The following is a 22,605-nucleotide window of genomic DNA, read 5'->3' as shown; positions in this document are numbered from 1 at the left end:
ACGTTAAGCTTACTTGGGCAGTGAACACGTAAGGAAAACAAGACGAGGAACTTTTCCTGAGACGCCCATAGACCACTGCGCATGCGTGTCTCCCGCCCCTCTCCCCAGGGTATCACGTATGCGCCCGTGCGTCTCCACACACATTGGGAAGTGCGCCTGCGCCGAGCGACGCCCCGCCCAGCCAGTCGTCCACTATAAAACCTCGTGCCTTTCCTCGCGAGAGACGACTAGCTCATGCTCGCTGCAGGGGTCGGAGGTCAGGGCGAGCGTCTCCCGGGCCGAAGGAGGAAGATGGCGGTGGAATCGCGCGTTACCCAGGAGGAAATTAAGAAGGAGCCGGAGAAGCCGATCGACCGCGAGAAGGTGCGGGTTGCGGACGGCTGCGGGGCAGGGGCGGGCGGGCGCGGCCTGCGGACGGGTGGGCGGGAAGGCCAAATGGCGCGCCCGAGGCTGACTCCCTGCTTCTCCTCAGACATGCCCGCTCTTGCTGAGGGTCTTCACCACCAACAACGGCCGCCACCACCGAATGGACGAGTTCTCCCGCGGGAACGTGCCTTCGAGCGAGCTGCAGATCTACACCTGGTGAGCCGCGCGGGACCGGGGCCTTGCGGGCTGCGCCCTTAGGGACAGACAGGGCGGGCTTCCTCGCCTTGTAATGCTTTTAGGAGTGGGGATGAAACGTTGGGTTAGAGTGAACTGACCAGCGTTGCCCTCACCATATGGCCACCTGGTATAACATGATACGTAGTTTAAAAAGCCGTAGAGTAAGATGGTAGATGACTAGGAGTTGTCTAGTGAGTATGTTATGTGCTCAGATCGTAGGCAATATGAAGCCTCAAGTCTGATAGCACCAAAATATTAAAAAGCACCATCAAACTCGAGTCCTTTCTGTTCTGGCACTTGGTGTTTAAAAGCGTTTGGTGTTCGCTCACTGAGGACGCTGTTCAAGTGTTTTTATCTCTGAGTACCTTGCAGCCCACTCAGCTAGGACTGTTACAGGCTTGTCCTTCATATTTTGTCGGTTTGACTCTGTAATGGCTTTAGTAAAGCATCAAAGGCTAATTTTAATATATATATATATATATATATTTTTTTTTTTTTTGTTGCGGTGGGAAGATATAACACAAAATTTTCCACTTAAGCTTTTGAAGGTTATGCAACATCTATTTCTAAAACCTTTTCTCACCCTTCACAACTCGGAACTCTGCACCTGTTAAGCAAACAGTAATTTCTTATTGCCAGAGTATCTCTTGAGTTTGTCAGCTGGAGCTATACAAAGAGTCCCTGTCTCAAAAATAAGCCCCCACCCGAATCACGAGCTAGTGATTGACTCTGTTAACAGCTTAATGTAAGCCACTTTGCAAATACTAAAATTGTTTCCCAACACATAAGTTTTCCAATACTTTTCTTACATCCTATTTGTAGAGACTGTTCCAGAACCACATGGATATCAAAATCTTGGAATGATCAAGTTTTTTACTTAAAAAAAAATAGTTTGCCGTACATACCCTTCAGCATATGCTCGTGGGACTTTCGACTGTAAAAGCTCACCCTTCTGCTAGGGCAACCCAGACTTGTTTAAAAGTTGTGTAACATCTTTCTAAGAGCTGCCTCAAAAGAAAATCAGAGTTATTTCACCTCAGTTTATGCCAGCATTGAAGTTCACTAGGGACAAAATGTAGAATTTCAGAGCTAATTGCAGAAAAGAATATGAATTCTGGCAAAGTAAAATTTAGCTGCAAAATTACAAAAGAAGGTAACTTTATTGGGAGTTTTACAACTTACTTGATTGCACAGTGAACTACATACTGTTCTGAAAAAATAAGATTTTGCTTGGATTATACATATTGTGAATGAACTATATATTTTATTTTTGTCTTTCAATATTTTATCTCTCAAATTTTAATTTTTTTTATGTATATGGGTGTTTTACCTTCATGTTGTGTGTGCACCATATAAATGTCTGGTGCCTACTGAGATCAGAAGTGGGTATCAGATCTCTGGAACTGATGACTGTAAGCTGCTATGTTGGTGCTTGGAGTTGAACTCAGTGCTTATGAGTGTGAAAAAACTGAGTTCTATTGCAGGAATATTGAGAAATACCTGGAATAGAAAATGGGGACAATGGAATCCTCCTAGGTGTTTTTTTCATGTGTTGAGTATGGTGGTGTGGAGATTTCTAACCTTCACAGAAACATGCACTGGGTACTATGGCTCTCTCCTTGATACTGTTGCATCAGTGTTCTTGTTTTTAAGTTAATAATGACTTAAGTTGTAAAAGGACTGCAGAATGATTGCAGTTTGTCTTAAAATTTCATGTCCTTGGCTTAAGAATTCCATCATTAAAAAAAAAATTTTTCGTTATTTTGTGTTGTATGTGCATTGTGTAAGTGCCACAGCTAGAGGACATCTTTTGGAGTATTACTTGGGAGTTTTAGGGATTGAATTCAGGACATCTGACTAATGCAGTAAGTGACTTTACCTGCTGAGCCATCTCACTGGCAAATTAATTTTGTGTCTGTATGTGGCCTATGGGAGTGCCATGACACGTGTGGAGGTCAGAGGACAGACTTGAGAGGCAGTTCTCTGCATCGTGTGGGTTCCAAGAATCAAACTAAGGTTTGTCAGGCTGTTAGCAAACACTTTTGCTCACTAAGCAGCCGTCTTGCCTTTCTTCCATCAGTAAAATTCTGAGAGAACAAGAAATTACATATCCTTATGAAGATGCTGTGTTAGCATTAGTTCTATGATATGTGGGAGATTATAGGTTTTTTTTTTTTTTTCCGTAGTTGAATAATTTGAATTGGTTACTTGCAGATAAGTAGATCACTGAGCCAGATGAACAGGGTATGTGGGATTCTTGTAGTATTCTTTAATTTATTGATGTTTTTCCACACTGAGGACAAAACAGGAAATATTCAAGGCAATTTTTTTCTTTGTCATTATTAGGGGTGTTGTGTGTGTGTGCACATTCCATGAGATGCTTGAGGAAGGTCAGAAGACTGTGGAAGTTGGTTGTCTCTTTGTGAGCCTTCTTTGGTTTTAGGTTGCCAGGATTGTACAGCAAACTGACTCTTTTGCCAGCCACAAATCATATATCGTGAAGCACTGGACTATGAATGACTCAAGGATGTACAACTTGCTTGTTATTAATGTTCTTATCTCTTCAAAAAATTCAGGATGGACGCAACCTTGAAAGAACTGACTAGTTTAGTAAAGGAAGTCTACCCAGAAGCCAGAAAGAAGGGCACACACTTCAATTTTGCAATTGTTTTTATGGATCTTAAAAGACCTGGATATCGGTAAGTGACCACTTTAATTCCTTCTCTTTGCAAGTCAGTCGTCCCCCCCCCCCGTGATACGATGCAGCAGTGTCACCATGCCTGGCTTTGGGACAATCCCTTGTTTTTTAGTGGCAGTAGTGGTGTCTATGGGCTTATATTTATATCTGGTTTAACTTGAATATAGTGCTTAATTGGTCGTGGGGAAATCTCCTCTCATGTTCTCTGTAGTCTGTATTCTGTTCTAGTCCATCTTAATCATTGGCTTTTGTTCCTGCAGAGTTAAGGAGATTGGCAGCACCATGTCTGGCAGGAAGGGCACCGATGACTCCATGACCCTGCAGTCACAGAAGTTCCAAATAGGGGATTATCTGGACATAGCCATCACGCCTCCAAACAGGGCACCACCTTCGTCAGGGAGGATGAGACCGTACTGAATTCTATTGACTTTCTTGAAGTTATTTTTCAGCCAGTTTGTAAAATAAACTTACTTAATCCTTTCCTCCCCCGGACTTTGCCATTAAGCCTTTAAATTTTCAACGAATTATAACTCATTAGGAACTAGAGTTGATATACTTTGGTAAATTAAAGTAAGTCCGTATGTTTTAAGCCCTTCTGTAAAATATGAAGAAATAAGTGCTCTTAGCATTCTGTATAAAGCTGTATTGTGAAATACATGTGTTCATTCAGCCGAGGTGTAAATGGAACATGAGTCTCACCTGATAATGGTTTTTATTAAGCACTAGAGGGCTACTAAGCTAAACCAAGCACAAAATTGTCCTTTCAGACAACTTTGGCATGAGTAAGTGCTCCCTATAAAAGGTGGGTTCTTTGCAAGAGCGAGTGCCATCTATTTCCCATTACAGATGGCTGTGAGCCACTGGAAGGAATTTTGAACTCAGGACCACTTAACCACTGAGCCATCTTTTCCACTTGATTTCCAATTCTCCAATGCCACACAAATCTTTGAGTTTGAGGCCACTCTAGACTGCTATAGCTACAGAGAAACCCTGTATTATTGGGGAGAAAAAAATCTGCTAGAATTAAGCCAACTGGTATTGCCAATTTCTTCTCAAAAGAAGCCAGTCTCTAGAGAACAGCTTGATCTTGATCCCAAGGTTCTTTCTGGCTCTTCCAGGTAGAATCAGGATCTGCAGGGTGGTCAAGCTAGGAGGAGCCAGGAGGAGCACTCTTCACCTCTGCTGGTCTGTGTCAACTTGAGAACTTCAGCTCACTTTCCTGTTTCTGTCCAGCCTCAGTATTTATTGTATCCACAGCAGAATTCCTAGGAACAGAAACAATGTGTGATGGCAACATCATAACTAAGAATTTTATACTTTTACACACCCATACATTATATATATATATATATATATATGTATATATGTATATATATATATATAAAGGCACTATTACACCCATACATTATTTAAAAAAAAAAAAAGCACTGTGTGGTGGCTTATATTCCCAGATTATAAACAGATTTTTATATGTGGGATCCCAGGGCCAGTTCATGGCACTGGGAAGAGAAGGGAACCTCGCCTCCATCCTCACCCTCAGAGGCATGGTCTGCTGGTTGTTCTTAACTCACTGTTACCAGTTTTCCTTGTTGGCAGCATCTTGGGTGCTCTGTCCCTTGTACTTGAGGTAGCCTTTCCTTGGTGGCATTGCTTTAATATTCATAGGAGAAGCTAGGTTTGAGTTGTGCTTTGTTAACATCTACAAAAACAAATTTCTTTTTATCAGGTCATGTGAATCTAGATGATCAGGTGATTTGATCTAGATAGAACATTCAAGAAAAGCCATCAACAGTCCATACATTGAACAGTAAAAAATATTGTAATTTCATATGGAACTTTGATGTCTAAAATCTAAATACACATTTACTCAAATTAACAGAAACATCCTGAGAGCCATGTTAAGTCCTGATGATGGTGTAGAAAATGACAGGAAAGGTAAGAAGATAGGCAACAGCTGTGAGCATGTGCACTGCATCTCATGAGTGGGGAGGCTGGCTCACAGGCTCTACCTGTTCCTTAAGGATGTAGACACAGTGAATCAGTAAGACCCTGTTGTCACTAACATAGCCACTCAAACAAACCCTCAGTCCTGCTCATCTCTCATCTGGAGTCTCTCTCTCAACAAAAGGGGCTAGTTGGGAAGGGAAAGGGGATCTGAAGGAGCAGAATGAGAAGGTAGGTGTTTGTGTATGTAAATATGAACAACATATATATGTATGAAAATGTCACCGTGAAAATCATTACTATATATAATGAACATATGTGACTTAAAACATTAAAAGAAAAAACTAGTAGTAGTAGTAGTACACTGAATGTAAGGTGTCCTTGGGACTGGGTATGTAATACACAAGTCCCAAATGTTTTACCACAAGCATTCTTTAAAAAAGCAACCAACCAAACGTAAGGTTTATCTTCACATAGAAGACTCACAGCAGGAAATAGCCCTCATAAGATAAAAGATAAAATAGGTAAGGAACCATCTAGGAAAGCAGTCTGGGGCTGGATATATAGCTCTTATAGAGGACCAGAGTTCAGTTCCCAGCTCAAAACTGCCTCTGAATCCCTCTTCTGACTATTCAAGCCCCTGCATCATACATAAATATGCCTACATTATATACACAATTACAAATAGATCTCTAACAAAAGACAAAATTAAACAGACCCTTTGTTGATCTTTCAGAGTGAGTCAGTTTTGGCATTCAGGGATTTTCTCACACAGTTTATTGTTCCCACAGCACTCCAATAAGGTAAACAGCTCTAGAGCAGTCACTTAAGAATTCTTTGCACCTAAGTACTAACTGCCTAACACTATAACCAGATTAGAAAGTCAGATCAGTCATCTAGTAGTGTCTACTAGTTGGTGTCACACTACAGAGCCAATTTTTTTAAGTGTAGAATAGAGTTTATTTAGGTCATGGAGTTAAGAGGGTAACAGGGGCAGAGAGAGAGAGAAGATAGAAGAGTAGAGGCTGGCCATGAGCAGGTGGAGAGAGAGGGAAGGGAAGAAGAGGGATAAGGTGGAAGGGCGGCGGGTGTGTGTGTGTGTGTGTGAGAAGGGAGCAAGAGAGAGCGAGCAAAAGAGCCAGAGTCAAATATTTTAATACCATGTGAATCAATGCCCACAAACTGACAGTTTGAGAAGTACAAATGTGTTACTACTGAGACCCTGCTGTGGAGAATATAGGGCAAAGGACATTCTCACTTTTAACGGGACGATAGCCAACATAGCAACTACAAATTAAAAACTTACAGAAACATAATACACTGTAGAACAAACTACAAAGCAAAGTACCTCAGAAGAGTAATATAGCTAAAACCAAATTAGATACTGCTGTCTGGTTCAGGAAAGCCTTAAGGTTTTTCTCCATACCCCAAATCACCCTTTGGCATGATGATAAATATGACAGTCTATATACAATTTCAGTTTTCTAACACAGATACATACTTTTTGAAAATATTAGAAGGAAAAAAAAACCCCTAGAAAATGACCTGGAGAATGTCTTCTGGAATCGCAGTGACTTTCGGAGGAGAGGGTGTTGTGAAATTTTCACAAGGAGTAATTGTTGGAGAAGGGGGGTCTGCAAAACTCTGATAGCACTCATCTGAATTTAAAATTAATGGAGCACAATCTTTAACTTCCAAATCAGTCGATGAACTATTTGGTTTTGATAGTGGATAATCTATAGATACCTACAGAGTAAAAATAAATCATTAAATTGTGATAAGTAAATAAATAATGTTATAATTTTTTAAATTTAACTAGTTCTGTTGGAGTCTAAGGCAGACCCCAAATGATCCCATTTTCCTGAATGAATGCTACCCAAATCAAGAAAATCATATGCAGAAGACAAAGTACTATCTTTAATACTAATCTTGGTTAACTAGAACAACAGAACAGTGGCTAAGCTCCAGATATGGACAGATTCCACCACCCTATCTCGACAGCACAAACTGAGCCAGGTGATAGCTGAAGTGAGAGATTGGATAGCAGCACCTAAGTCCATTCTTCCACACTCCTCTCTATACTGTTACAGATCTGTCTCAATTTGCTTTAAACAAAAATGTATGGCTCCTTATTTACGGCACTAAACTACTTCCCAGAAGTGCACTGCATACACACTCATAAGAGCTGCACTAGTTACACATACTGTATCCAGAAGGAATGTCTCAGTAATAAGATTTGAGCTTTAGTGGAATTTTACCAAATCTGTAGTGTTCATTGTAGAAGGAATTTTCAAACCAGGAGTGCAGAATTTAGGTGGCAATGGTGAATTTATGTATTCTGCATCTAGAAGACATAAAATAGGCATGAAAAGTTGAAAAAAGTATTCCAACTTTTTAAATTTTTAAAAAATTATAAATGAATGTGTGTATGTTTGTGTGTGTGTAGGTGTGTGCACATGAGTTATGGATTTTCTCTTACATTTACACACACACACACACACACACACACACACACACACGTTTTGTGGGGGGGGGATCTTTTCCAAGATGGGGTTTTTCTGTACCAGCAGTCAAGAAAATCATTCTGAAGACCAGGTTGTTTCTGCCTCCTGAGTGCTGAGATTAAAGGCTTGTGCCATCACCACCTGGCTCCATGCCTGGATTTTTATGGAAATTTTGGGGCCTAAACCCTACTCAGTCCTGTTTGTGTGGCAAGCAATTTGATAATTAAGCTCCTCTCAGCCATGCTTTAAAAAAACCAAAACTATACTTCATAGAGAACTGACTTCTGAATATGACATAAGGGTATGATCCAATTACATTTTTAAAAGATGTGTAAAGGTTTACCTTTATTTTATGTGTATGGGTACTTTTGTTTACATATATGTCCGAGCAGAGGTCAGAAAAGGACATCAAAGCCCCTAGAATTGAAGTTATACATGGTTTTAAGCAACATGGTAGCTGTCAATCAAACCAGGTTCCTTGAAGAACAGCTACTGTTGGATTAACTAACTCTTAGTTCTTATTATGACCTCGCCAGTACCCCAAATCATGACACAGTCCTATCAATTTATTTAATCAGCCTTAGTACAATTATTGGTAATCACCCCTAAACTATTTCTCTACGACAGACTGGCTATTTCTCAGGTGCACTCTCCAAGTTACTTGCCAAGTCATCCTGTCTGTGCTGGATTGGCTCTATCAGTCCATTTCCTGGTCCTCCATCTTTCCTGTCCCACCTCTCACCCTCGTTTTTAGTCTAGTGGTCCCCGCCTACCCCAGTTCTCTCCAGTAATTGCTATCAGCCATTTTTATTTGACTAGTCAAAAAATATAGAGGCAAGCAAAGTCTATACAACATTTGGTAAACATGAGGAGAATATGTTCCCCTGGACTGCAAGCAGATCTTGGGACCAGTTTTAAGCATCTGAATACACAGCCGCACTGACTAATCCAACAAACAGCCAGTACTTCAACTGCTGAGTTATCTCTGCAGTCTTACTTTCATTTTTCTTAAAGTAATGTCTTGGGAGCTAGAAAGATAGCTCAGTGATTAGGACACTTGCTGCTCTTCCAGAAGACTAGGGTTCAATTCCCAGCCCTCACACGGCAGTTTGCAAACAACTGTGACTCCAGTTCCAGGGTATTCAACACCATTCCTGGCCTCTGAGGGTGACAGATATCCATGTATTTGGTGCACAGACATACACGCAGACAAAATAACCATATACATTAAAAACAAAACAACAACAAAAAAGCCACACCATCTTGGCAGGCAGCTCTCTTCCTTACAGAACTATAAGCAACTATGAATCTGAGCCAGTTGCATTTCTAAACTTGCTTGTACCAGCAGTGCTTATTAATTCAATAACATTGTTCAATTAACCCTTTTTTTCTAAAAATAAGTACAAAATTTTGGAAAGATATGATAAAGACAGTTTTGAACATTTGTCAATAAAGTGAGAAGAGCTCACAGATTTGCAAAAACTAAATAAACAAGTGCTGAAGAGACGGCTAAAAGGTTAAGAGCACTGTTTGTTCTTCAGAAGACTTGAATTCAGCTCCCTAGCATCCACACAGCAGCTCCAGAAGTCTAACTTCTCTTGTCACTGCCACAGGCACTAGGAACACATGTGCTACACTCATACACATAAAAATGTTAAATATATATATATTGGGGGTGGGATTGTGGTTTTTGAGACAATCTCCAAATAGCACACACTGGCCTCAAACTTGGCCTTTTCCTCCCTAGTGATGGAATCACAGGTGTGCCTCATCAAATCTGTTAAAATTGAATTGCTCAGTCAAAGAAAAGCCTGGTCTGCAAGCAGGAGGACTTGAGCTCAGATCTCTAACACCATGTCAAAAGTTGGACATGGCAATATATCCTTGTTACTCCAAGGGGGATGGGGGCAGGCATATCCTTGAAGCTCATTGGCCAGTCAGCCTAGACAAATTAGTAGGCTCCAGATTTAATGAGAGAACCTGTTTCAAGAACACAGGTGATGAACAGCCGAAGGAGATGCTCTATTCATCCTCTGGCCTCCACACAGACACTTCCAATCAGAGTAGGTAAAATGTGGAGAACAAAAACCTGACATATACTGCATGTAATCAAAATAATACTGAAAATTTACTGGGGCTGGACAGATGGCTCAGCCATTAAGAGCACTGGCTCTTCTTGCAGAGGACCTAGTTTCAGTTCCCAGAACCCACATGGTGGTTCACAATTACCTATAATTCCAGTTCCAATGTCCTCTTCTGAACCTCAAGGGTATAAGGCACATGTACATAAAATAAAGAGAAAAAAAAAAACTATATGCTGAGACTGGGCAGATCTAGCTATACTAACTTACCCCCAGCTCTAAGATCCCTTGCTACTTGTGATTTATTTCTCCAGGCCACAGAACCAGTCCATCATGGCTTCCTCCTGTCTTCCCTTCCCCACTTTTGTCCTCCCCCCCCTCTACCTGGCCCCCACTCTCAAACCTCCAGTTCCACCTTTCCTCTCTACTGCTCAATCACAGGCTCTTGCCTTTATAGACCAGTTAAAATGGGGAGAAGGTTCACTGCTCATAGGGGGCAACCCTTCTTGAAGAAGCAGAATTAACATCAGAATATAAACAGCATCAGGACAACCCACAACACTACACATTAAGAAGGTGCAAAAAACTACCTAAAATTAGAGAATCCTTGCTTACAAAAATAATTAGGAAAGTACAAAGGAGAAGCTAATTTTTAAACTTACCTGTTTTTCCTGGCTGCTGAATGGGACCAGGAACGGCAAAAGAATTATCGCTGGTTATGGGCCCTGTCCCTACGGCTTCTTCACTGGCACTGCTCAGAGGGGAACTGTAAAGTCACAAAAGTTAACCTTTGTAGAAAAACTTCTTACTTAGTGTAGAGGTGCATGCATGCAATCCTATCACTTGAGAGACAACTGATACCCTGTGTTGATGGATTTGATATTGTGAAATTTTGTTACCCAGCATATAAAGGCAGTAAGGTAGCAAGATTTCATTAATAACTCAGTGTGGCATTTAAAAAATTTTTTGTCTGATAGAAAGCAAAATTATTAGAAGCTCAATAACACATTGGGGGTGGAGAGATGGCCCAGTGGTTAAGAGCACCCACATGGCAGCTCACAGCCATCTCTAACTCTAAGCCCAGGAATTTTAAAGCTCTCCCTCATGGGTACAATGTGCAAAGACATAAGATTCAGACAAACACCCAAACTAAAATTAAAAGTTTAAAAACCTGTTGTCATTCTGGAGTAAAAAGACAAGAGTCTGTCATTTTATTAAGACTGACTTGCTCAACTGTGGATACACAAAAGAAAACACTGCGTGCTGTGTGGATTCTACTACTCCTTAAATTCTTAAGAAATCAATAGCTCACACTTTATTGATGAAATTTGTGATTCAAGAGATTTAAAATATGAAGTAGCTGAACTCTTCCTAAGAGTTGCCTGGAGAGATGGCTCAGTCTCTTGCCCTTCCAGAAGACCCCACTTTGCTTCCAGACTCAGATATTAGGGGTAGCTCATCTTACCCAATTTCAGAGGCTAAGATTAAGAAGAAGTGACACCAGGCAACGGTGGTGCACACCTTTGCTCTCAGCATTCTAAAGGCAGAGGCAAGGGAATTTGAGTTAGGTCATCCAGGACATGTTAGAGAGACCTTAACTCAAACAAATGAAATCAACAACAAAAAACTGCTGACAAATACAAACCAAGTTTTGCTGGCTTAGACGTCACAAAAGGGGAACTCACTTATTTACTGCTGGTGGGAGTGCAAACAGGTGGCGCCACTGTGAAAATCAAGTGTGAAGGTCCATATAATGCTGGAGATATAAAGTTAGAAATAGCTCTTCCATATCATTTATCTCCACTACTCTTGTGCATATACCCAAAGGAGTCTGTATCATACTATAAGATATATTTACTCAACTATCTTCACTGCTGCCTTCCTCATGATAGCCAGGAAATGGAAATAACCTACACCAGCTGGTAACAGACTTGAAATGTGGTGCATTTACACAGTGGACTATTATTCAGCTGATAAAAATGAAATTAGGACATTTTCAGGGAAATAGATGGAGCTGTAACCCATCATTCTGAACGAGGTGACCCAGTCCCTGAAATGCGAACATATGTCTTCTCCTATGTGGACAATGCAGAGGCACACCCTAAGAAGTGGCTTTTAAGGACAGCAGACACAGCATGGGGGTAAGGGGGAAATAACAGAATAAGGAGGATTAAGTGGGATGTTGGATGAGATGAAGGCAGGATAAGGTCAACTAACACTAAAGATCTTTGAAAAAGTCATGGACACCTCCTACTGTAGAAGTTTCCTAATACATACACATACAGCAAGTTTAAAAGGAGTTATACTCTACCAGGAATGCTGGCCCCGACCAGAGACACCTCAGACAAAAAACCCAGTACCTGGAATAGGTTACCTTTGGAAGCTGTTTATTTGTGAGGCCCTATAGACTCTCACACATACAGACAAGATATACCCACTGGAGTTTCAGAAATAAACCACTTTTTAACTGAAATATGGCCTGACCCACAGGTAAAACTGATGTACAAAACTTACTGGGGACAAGAACCTGTGGCTAGATAGGTCTTAGGAGGAAAACCTACTATTAACTCTGCTGCATGGACACAGTACTAAACTGAAGCTTAATGACATTGCTATGCCAGATTAGTGCAAATACCCACCATTTCTTTTCTGAGGCAGATTCTCTCCATGTGACCCTGGATGTCCTGAAACTTGCTATGTAGACCAGGCTAGCCTCAAATATGGAGATCTGCCTCCTGAATGCTGGATTTAAAAGCCTGCACTACCATACCCAGTCTGATATTCAGGGAAGCTTAAGAGTTTTTTTGTTTTGGTTGAGACAGTCTCTCTATATAACCTTGGCTGTTCTGAAACTCACTCTGTAGACCAGTCTGGCATTGAACTCATACAGATCAGCCTACCTCTGCCTCCCAAGAATATCCAGCTTGGAAAAGCTGCTTCTTCTTCTTTAAAAAGATTTATTTATTTTATGTATATGTACAGCATACTGTAGCTGTCTTCAGACACACCAGAAGAGGGCATCAGATCTTATTACAGATGGTTGTGAGCCACCATGTGGTTGTTGAGATTTGAACTCAGGATCTCTGGAAGAGCAGCCAGTGCTCTTAACCACTGAGCCATCTCTCCAGCCCCCCCCCACAAAAGCTTCTTTTTTCAGATGCCCACTAACACAATGACCTACAAGTAGCCAATATGGGGAGGATAAGAGACCACAGAGTGCTCAGTTCTAAAAAGACATCATCCCAAGACTCAGGGATCATTTTGGAAGAGACAGTAGAGGGCTACATTGCAATAGTGCTTTCCTGGTATAACAGGGCAATTACATATATGAACTCAACAGTTTTGACAGAATGTACAATGTTTAGTTACACAAAATGCCAACATGCAAGAGGAAAATTATAAAGTCCCACCCTTAGCAGAGGAGCCACAGGCAACTGTTATCTGCTGGGAGAGGTGTGGTCCCTGGTAGGTAGACTATGCTCCAGCACTATTTGGGATTGGGAAGCACAAATTAGACTCCATGGTTTATTAAACAAAACAAAACAAACAAACAAACCTCCATGAATTGGGGGAGGGTGGTGCTAGAGGAATTAGGGGAATATAATAAAAAGCACTGGATAAAGTTTTCAAAGAATTAAGAAAAATATTTTCAAGGTGCTGCATAGATAGCTTTTCTAGGACCTGAGTTTGGTTCCCAGCACCCACCGTCAGGGAGCTCACAAATGCCTGTCCCTCCAGTTCTAAGGAGATGCAATGGCTCTGGCTCTGAGGGTGTTTGCACTCACCACACATAGAATGAAAAATCATACACACACACACACACACAACCTTAAAAAAACCTCAAATTGCTTACCTTTTAATGTTCTTCATATTTTTAAGTCCTATTGTATAATCTTCATTTAAACACATCGTATATTCAGATATACCAAAGTGTTCTAATTTAGGAGTTACACATTCAAAATCATCCATCTTTAGAGCACATCTAGGGGTCTTCAGCACTTGAACAGAGGGTTCTTTGGCAGGAGGGGTTTCAGATACACATTCTTCTTTGAGACTGATAGTTGTCTGGGGAGGCTTTACTGGGACTTGGGAAACCATGTACCGCTGAAGTCCAAAGTCTGAAAGCTGTGGGCTTCGTAGAGGCTCTTCAGAAACAGAACTGCTCAGAACACAAGGATCAGACGGCTCATTCTTCACACCAGGCTTTTGAATGTCTTTATACACAGCAAACTCTGGGGTGGAGTTACTCACTCTGTGCTCATAGGCTGGGAGAAAAAGTCAAAGAGGTAAATTCTGGCTTAACATCAAAAAAGAGAATTTCTTGATTATTAAAATTATCACAGAATAGCCGCCTGAAATGTTCCATGTCGGTGGAAACTTGATTCTCTTAAGTTTTCATTTCAACTGTCTCTTTGGACAGTCTGACAAATACATCTTACCTACTTGTGTTCTATCTAGACACTTCAGAGAAATTAAACTATTTTTAAAAGTCAACACCCACAAAGATCCAATTCCTTACTTCCTCAATGTGATTTATTGATCAGTCTTAGTATTTCTGAAGGTATTATTAATTTGAAACTAGTGTATAACCACTGTTCTAGATTTAACACAAACTTTAACAGTATAATTTTAATCTTTTAATTTTGTAAAAATTTCCAATTACATTTGTGTGTATGTGAGACAGGGATAGAGAGACAATTACAGTGCACATGTGGTAATGTCTAATCTCTCTTTGTGGGTTCTGGAAATCAAACACTGATTGTCAGGTTTGGTGACAGTGCCTTTACCCAGAGCTATCTTGCCAGTCTTAGACTTTTCAGTACCCAAGTACAAAAGGAAAGGAGAAGGGTTTTAATCTATGCTTCTTTTACAAGGAAAGCAAATTACACATTTTTTAACTTGGAAAGTAAACTGAATTCTGATACATCATGTTGACTAACATAGTTACCATGCATATATACTTACTAGATTTCATTAATGTTATCTTACATACAACAATTATCTGCATAAAAGACCACAACACTAAAGCGTATTAAAGTCAGCCACTCCGAGATATGGGCAGAATGGCAGCAGTAGCAGTGAACACTGGGCAACAGACAGACCAATTGGCTGCCATCTAGTGCCCTTCATGCACTGAGCTCCAACTGGTAACTCCTCATACAACCTCATGAAGTAGACAATTCACTACCCCTCCCCTTACACTGAGGAGCAAGGTCAGTAATTAGGCTTCAACTAATAACAACTTTTGAACTGGTGACCCTTTTCTCCTCAGACCCCTAGGATTACAGGCATGACTTGTGTTACTAAGCCACCATGGCACAATAACAAGGGTTTTTTGTTGTTGTTGTTTTAATTTCCAACTAAAAAGGTATTTTATCAATTTATATAGTGTAAGCATCTTGTTCTGCAGAATAATCTGAATATAAAAGAGATGAAAGAGTACCACATGGTTCTCCTGTTACTTGCTGGCTGAGCTAACATGTTTGTCCATCCTGCCAGGTGGCTGGCTTTACCTGCACTTTCATTCCAAACAGCACAAACACTCCCATCTACCCCTGTGGAAGGAGAGCAAGAAAAATTTTATTTTTTGCTGCCAAATCCTGCTACTATTGTCCAAGAGTGTTCTCAAATTCAAAACCAGAAGCATTATTTGCCAGGTGCTGAATACTCTGAACAGATACAACCAGCCCCAGCTGAGCCCTAGTTGTCTTAATCATCCTGCCTGCTTCCATATTGAGGAGCTAGGAGACGAGTCAACCAAACCTGAATCCTTGTCACGTGCTTGGTATCCATACTTCTGGAAAAACTCTCTTAGTTTTATGATGTCTGCTGAATTTTTTTTCATCAGTACTTTTGTTGCCTTTATGAAACATGTGCTTTCTTGACTTTCCAATCTTGCTTTATCAAGAAGACCATTAACATCATCCTTTCAGGAGGAAAGCAAATAAATATATTACACATCTTCTAACTTTCAAGTTTACTTTGTGATGGTTATTATTATGTTTTAAGTTTAAACTTACTATGCTTGAGAGGCCAAAAGGCAAAAATACTTTCTAAAATTTAAGTCCCTAGCTTGTACAAACTGTACAAGGCTTGTACAAAGCCTTCCCTTTCTTCCCAGACATTGAAGACTATTCTTAAAACGGATATTGTAGGAGCTGCTGTTCTTGCAGGACAGTAGGTTCCAAGACTGTTATTTCTGCCTTTGTAATCAAGTTTGCTTACTCTGCTCAAAAAAGATTATGACAACTGTTAGACTTATGTATTAAATCAGGCCTTGCCTACAGGCAGGGAACACATGTAATCTGTTGGGGCGGGATGCATTATACACCCTAGACTGATATGGTTAACTGCTTATTCTCTGATGTACTCTCAGATACAGTCCTGGTGCCAATAAGTTCAGGTACCAGCATCCAAAAAGCCTCTTCTTATTAAAATCTTAGCCTCTGTTAAGTTGGTGATTTCTGGGTAACCCTACACCCATAACAACTTAGGTTAGAGAAAATTACCCACATAGAAAAATGGTAAGTCAATAATACCTTTAGAGTCTGGACTTCTGAATGAAGGTCATACAAAATTCTCACTGGAGAATCTTCAAAGTCTTCAAGCAAGAAAAAAAAAGTTCAATAAACACGAGGAAAATAAAAAAAATGTAGTTTCTTAAACATAAAAAGTCTGCTAGGCAGTGGTGATGCAACCCTTTAATCCCAGCACTTGAGAGGCAGAAACAGGTGGATTTGAGTTACAGGGTAGCCAGGGATACAGAGAAACTGTCTTGAAAAACAAAAATAAAAAAAGCCTTCAAGGAACTACTGAACACAAAAATTACATAAAACTCCAGGCACAGCAGCCCATGCCTTTGATCCAGAAGTGAGAGGCAAAGGTAGATGGATCTGTGTGGGTTCAAGGCCAGACTAGTTTCTGGCCAACATAGCAAGAACTACACAGTGAGCTCACCAAGGTAAAGTACACCTAACACCAAGTATAAGCATATAAATACACTATATAGCAAATAATACCATGGAATAAGACTTGGTATGGTTTTATTCTACAATGTGGGTGACCAGGAGAACAAAGCTGAAGGACTACATATTCTCAGGTTCCTTTGTCAGGGAAGATCCAGAAGACCCAGGTCCTCTACACAGAAAGTAGACATAAGGTTGCCTAAAGCCAGTAGGATGGAATGGAATTATGGGCAACAACTGTCTACTGGCAGAGAGCTGTTTTCTTTTTTAATTAATCAGAGTTTGAGTTTACTGTAGTTTAAATAGAGAAACACAAGACAGGCAGCGGTGGTTCTTGCCTTTAATCCCAGCATTCAGGAGCCAGAGGTAGGAGGATCTCTGAATTCAAGGCCAGCCTGGTTAACAGTGTGAGTTCCAGGAGGGCCAGAGCTACACAGAGAAACCCTATCTTGAAAAACAAAAACACAAACACAAACAAAAAACTGAAAGAGAGAGAGAGGGAGAGAAAACAACACCTATAAAGACAAACACAAGGCTCTGTAACAAAGTTCCAGGGAGTTCATTATATTTTGGAAGTTATTAAAAATCTAAGCTCTCCTACTAGCAGTTGGCACAACTCTGACTATACTAAGAACCAATGAAATGCATTAAGTTTTAGTGCATGTAAATTATCTCAAAGATAATTTATAAGCCCATCTAATGATTCATCACTATAGTCATTGTCTTAGGGTAGTCATTGCTGTAATGAAACACCACAATCAAAAGAAACTTGGGGAGGAAAGGGAATATTTGGCTTATACTCCCACTTCACTGTTCATCATCGATGGAAGTCAGGCAGAAACTCAAACAGGGTAGGAACTGGAGGCAGGAATTGATACAGAGCCCATAGAGGGGTGCAGCTTATAAGCTAGCTCAACCGGCACTAATGGAACCAATGACCATTAGCCCAGGGATGGCACCACCAGCATCACTAATTAAAGAAATCTACAGGCTTGCCTAGAACCTGATTTTACAGAGGCAGTTTCTCAACTGAGACTCCGTCCTCGAGAATAACTTCAGCCTGTGTCAAACTGCCATAAAATTAGCTAACAGTTTTGAAAGTGAAGGTGCTGGCAATATTCCCAGTATTTTTAACACATTAAAGAATTATTACATTTTCTAGTAAAACAAAAAATAAATAAAGTTTGTGCAGAGTTAATGTTTTAGTAAGACTACAGACTAGCAAACACTCTGTGAAAAGCAACTTTTATGTAGTCGAAATACTAATGAATTTCAGTATATTATGCTGAATTAGCTCAACAACATAAAGCATATTTTAATCTCCCAAAATAATAATTAAAAAAAAACAAGCTGCTGTCAACAGTGATGTCTGTTATGAGTTAAATAGAAAATATGTAATTACTTTTACATACTTAAAATTTCCTACAGTATATGCTACTTTTATAATCCCCAAAACATTTCCAAATGGAGAGTTAGTTAAAAGGAAGAGGAATCCGTGTCTATAGGGTGCAATTTTTGTTGTTTTGTTTCTGTTTTTCAAAACAGGGTTTTTCTGTGTACCTCTTGCTGTCCTGGAACTCAATTTGTAGATCAAGCTGGCCTCAAACTCAGAGATCTGTCTGCCTCTGCCTTCCAGAGTGCCGGGTTTAAAGGGAAGTGCCACTACATTCGACCTACCGGGTGCAATTTAAGATAGATTGCAATTATGACATTTTGTGATAATGATCTGTACTTTTGATCGATTCTTTTTTTTTTTTTTGTACAGGGTCTCACTAAGCCTGGTTGATAGGTCAGGAGCTATCTATTGAGATCAGGCTGGCCTGAAACTCACAGACTACCTCCTTCTGCCTCTTGAGTGCTGGGAGTCATGGTGGACGCCACTCCTTGACCTGCAATTATTCTTTTTTTAAATCTCTAATACAATTAAGAATGGTGTTTAATTTTATTATTAAAAAACAAAACCAAAAACAAATCAAGGGGGCCTGTAGGGATGGCTCAGCGGTTAAGAACACTGACTGCTCTTCCAGAGGTCCTGAGTTCAATTCCCAGCAACCATATAGTGGCTAACAACCATCTACACCCTCTTCTGTCATGCGTGCATACATCAGAGAGAGCACTCATATACATAAACAAATCTAAAAACTAAACTCAACGGTGCCGAGTATTTGTAGTGCAGATAGAGTATTCCTGGAGAAAATGCAGACGCTTTTTTCAATAGGGGCCCATTAGAGTGAAACGAAATCACTTCACACGTACGCTTTAGTGTGCATCTTTAAACAGTTGACTCTGGATGTCGTCAAGAAGCATCCAGCTGAGAACCGCGCCCGCCCGCGCCAACTCACCGCTGTCCTCGGCGTCCAATGCTCGTAGCAGCCGGGCCGTCTCGCCTTCCAGCACGGTGGCCAGACCCCGCAGCTTGCAGTGGAAACTCTGGATGGGGTTCATACCGAGGGCAGCTGAGCCAACGACCGACTTCCAATCCCCTTGAAAGAACGCGCTACACATTTAAATCTAAGCGCCCCGTAGCAGTCGCTCGCCCTGCGCAGGCGCAAAAGCTTTTCTCGCGAGAGCGGAAGTCTCGCACCAGGGCCCTAGAAAGCCCCGGTAGCAACGCGCGTGCGCCGCCGCGTCTGTGAGTGCGCGCGGAACGCTGAGGCTATCGCGTCCTGTGTCAGTTCGTGTGCGAGGTGGGTTTTCGAGGCGGCCCCCCACATTCCCTGCAGTGTAGTGCGGTGTAAAGTCCGGCGTGCTGTGGATTCCGTCCGTGGCCGCTGGACCCCAGCTTGGCACCCGGGTTGCTCATTTCCCTGCTCCGGTTCTCAGCGACCGCTGCTTTCCTGTCCTTTCCTCAGGAGGCAACATGTTTCTCACCGCTGTCCTCCTCCGTGGCCGCATTCCGGGCAGGCAGTGGATCGGGAAGCACCGACGGCCGCGGACCGTGTCTTTCCAAGCGAAGGAGAACATGATCCGTCGCCTGGAGATGGAGGCCGAGAACCACTACTGGATGAGCATGCCCTACATGACAGCCGAGCAGGAGTACGGCCACGCCGCGGAACGAAGGGCCCAGGCTTTTGAGGCCATCAAGGCAGCAGCCATTTCCAAGTTTCCTAAGCATAGATACATTGCAGACCAGCTAGACCATCTCAACATCTCGAAGAAATGGTCCTAACCCGGAATCACCACCCTTCAAGATTATGGATACCAGACTGCTGTCTTTACTTGGTCTGAGAAAATGTAATTTATGTACCCGTGTGACCCCTTCGACCAATATCATATTAAAGCAAATATGATTAATAGTTGTCTCATGGAATAATTGGGACCTTACCTAGGCATTTGTTTCACTCCTGTAATTCCAACATTAAGAGGTAGAGGCAGGAGAATCTTTACTGGTGTACTTAGTAAGACCTAGACTCAGAAAGCCGAAAGAATATTTGAGGATGTAATGTTGCTACATGTAGTTGATGTTTTCAGCTTTTGTTTTTTTTCTGGCCTCAAACTTGGAGCAGACCTGCCTGTGTCTAGTTGTTTGAATTACTGGCATGGCTCCCTACTCTTCTGTAAAATGTGGGGCAGTTTGTCTCACTATGTAGCCCTGAAACTAGTGTAAACTAGACTAGCCTCTGCCTTCCATGTGCTGGGATTAAAGGCAAGTGTCACCATATCTTGGGTTTTTTATTTTTAAACACTGTTGTAAAACTACAAACTGATGAGTCTGAGGTACTTGGCTAGAGCTTTGTTGTACAAGAAGTGTTTCCTTACTTTCTGTCTAGAATAGCCATTCACAACCTGTTGGGCATGACCCCATGTGGTGGTTGTAGAACCCTTTCACGGGGTTGGATATCGAGCATATTATAACAGCAAAATTAGTTATGAAGTAACAAAATAATTTTATGTGGAGTCACCACAACATGAACTATTAAAGAGTGTAAGGAAGGTTGAGAACCTAGAATCTAGAATAGAGCCTGCCTTTGATCCCCAGCATTCTGTATGTGGAGATAGGATCAGATGTGCAAGATCAACTTCCTTGCAAAATTGAAGCTAGCCTGAGATACATGGGACCATTTCTCAAAAGAGTATTTTCTTTGGATTCTGTGAGTGGACATGTGAAGTAAAAATGTTTATTAGAACTGTTAACAGAAAAATTTGGTTTGTTTTTTGAGCACATCTACGTTGCTCACACTAGCCTGGAATTCCTGTCTATACTAAATAGATACAAACAGTGCAAGATTTTTTTGTTTAAAAACACTTTTTGTTGATTTGTTTTTTGAAACCGGTTTTCTGTGTAGCCCTGGCTTGCCTCCTAAGTGCTGGGATTAGAGGTGTATACCACCACCTGCGCACACAGATTCTTTAAGATAGGTTTTGTCATTTTGCTTTGGTTGTTGACCTTCTGGGCTGAATTGATTAATCCCTCCTGACTGAGCATCTGTGTCTACAGGTGCAGAGCAACTTGGGATTTTTAAAACTTTTTAAAGACAGATTTTACTGTATAGTCTTGGATGATCTAGAACTTGGTATGTTCACCAGGCTGTCCTCCTATCTCTGTCTCCCTATGGCTAGGAGCTGCCATGCCCAGTCTTCCTTTTTAATCTTTTGAGATTACATGCATGATAACTCAATATACAGCTAGGAGCAGGACTGTACAGGCCTAAAAGCAAAGTTAGTACATTTAGAGGCTTTCTCAGAACTATGGACTGTGATAGGCTAGTTGTTTTCACTTTTCATTTGGCAGATTTTGCTGCCTATGTGCGTGTTTCCAAGACCTAAATGGTACCTCCATCATGGTGTGTCTGTTGTTCCAGGTTCATCATTTGCCTAAGCTGACCTACAAATAATCATTGTCCTCCAGTGCTGGGATCATAGGAAATTTTTTCAAACTGTACTTCTAGCACACATTCAGCATCTCTGAACTTTGAAAGGGCTGCATGATACAGGCATCACTTTCACTTGAAAAGGTTGAAGCCAGGTGTTGGAGGTACACACTTAGTCCTACCACTTGGGAGGAAGAAGCAGATGAATCCCTGAGTTCAAGGCCAGCCTGGTCCACGGAGTGAGCTCCAGGACAGCCAGGGCTAGTAGTCTGTTTGCTTACCATGTGCAAAGGCCCAGGTTTGAGGCCTAGAACAGGAAAAAGACAAAAAACAAAACAGTTGAGGAAAAGCTGCTAGTAACTAGTTCACTCTATGTCCAGGCTTGTTCAGAGTTGATAAATCTTCCAAATATATGGCTTTTATGTCCACTGGCCAAACGAAGTAAGCTGTAGACTAAGGTTTTCGGGTTAGGTTTTTCTCCTTGAGACTGTCACATTGTATGGCTCAAAGTGAATTTGAGCAATCCTGCATTAACTTCCCAAGTGCTGGGATTACAGTTCTGAGCTGTCATCACTTCTTACTCTGTACCCAAAGCCCAGAGATAACTCCAGTCCTGGGTTCCCTCACTGGTCTCCCAGCATTTAGTCACCTCAGAACTTCCTTTACCAGGGAACCCAGGTCCTTAGGGGCCCAGTGCCGAAGAAAAAACAGAATGAGTTGCTTGGGCTTCTATTTTTACTACTCACCCATTCTTGTGTAGGTACTCAACAGCTGGCATTTTCTTCATTTGTTTGTTATATAGTCTTGTCCTGGAACTTACTATGTAGACCAGGCTGGCCTTGAACTCACAGAGGTCCAGGTATCTACCTCCCAAGTGCTGGAATTAAAGGCCTGTCCATCACACCTGGGGAGGTGTTCCAATTTTTGACTAGTTTTACAAAATCTTTTAATGGCTTCTTGGTGTCTCTGGAATATAATACACAGGTCTTCCTCATTTAC

General features: G+C 41.3%; 3 protein-coding genes across 4 annotated transcripts; 2 read left to right on the top strand and 1 right to left on the bottom strand.

Moving 5' to 3' along the window:
- Positions 1-234: 234 nt before the first annotated feature.
- SAP18 (Sin3A associated protein 18) lies at positions 235-3,783 on the top strand (the record flags this gene model as incomplete). The annotated part of the gene is made up of 4 exons (XM_080926414.1): positions 235-363; positions 473-582; positions 3,180-3,302; positions 3,562-3,783. 4 exons carry the CDS (start codon positions 235-237, stop codon positions 3,716-3,718), a joined length of 519 nt encoding a protein of 172 aa, XP_080782540.1. The 3' UTR covers positions 3,719-3,783.
- A 134-nt stretch (positions 3,784-3,917) lies between these two features.
- Positions 3,918-19,240, bottom strand: SKA3 (spindle and kinetochore associated complex subunit 3; the record flags this gene model as incomplete). 2 transcript variants are annotated; one of them, XM_080926412.1, is made up of 8 exons in its annotated part: positions 3,918-5,000; positions 6,791-6,991; positions 7,504-7,589; positions 10,493-10,596; positions 13,684-14,095; positions 15,594-15,756; positions 16,370-16,431; positions 19,138-19,240. In XM_080926412.1, the coding sequence occupies 8 exons, from the start codon at positions 19,238-19,240 to the stop codon at positions 4,875-4,877; spliced, it is 1,257 nt and encodes a 418-aa protein (XP_080782538.1). In that variant the 3' UTR covers positions 3,918-4,874. The 2 variants fall into 2 exon arrangements, with proteins under 2 accessions (XP_080782538.1, XP_080782539.1); XM_080926413.1 differs by lacking the exon at positions 6,791-6,991.
- A 125-nt stretch (positions 19,241-19,365) lies between these two features.
- MRPL57 (mitochondrial ribosomal protein L57) lies at positions 19,366-20,089 on the top strand. The gene is made up of 2 exons (XM_080926987.1): positions 19,366-19,482; positions 19,648-20,089. Exon 2 carries the CDS (start codon positions 19,656-19,658, stop codon positions 19,962-19,964), a length of 309 nt encoding a protein of 102 aa, XP_080783113.1. The 5' UTR covers positions 19,366-19,482; positions 19,648-19,655; the 3' UTR covers positions 19,965-20,089.
- The last annotated feature ends 2,516 nt before the right edge of the window (positions 20,090-22,605 follow it).

The sequence above is a fragment of the Micromys minutus genome (assembly GCF_963924665.1).
Source record: "Micromys minutus genome assembly, chromosome: 12".
In the NCBI taxonomy this organism is placed as follows: Eukaryota; Metazoa; Chordata; class Mammalia; order Rodentia; family Muridae; genus Micromys; species Micromys minutus.
This window is presented reverse-complemented; position numbering and strand designations above follow the sequence as displayed.

Coding starts and splice junctions, on each gene's coding strand:
- MRPL57 (XM_080926987.1), top strand. CDS start 19,656: ATGTTTCTCACCGCTGTCCTCCTCCGTGGCCGCATTCCGGGCAGGCAG.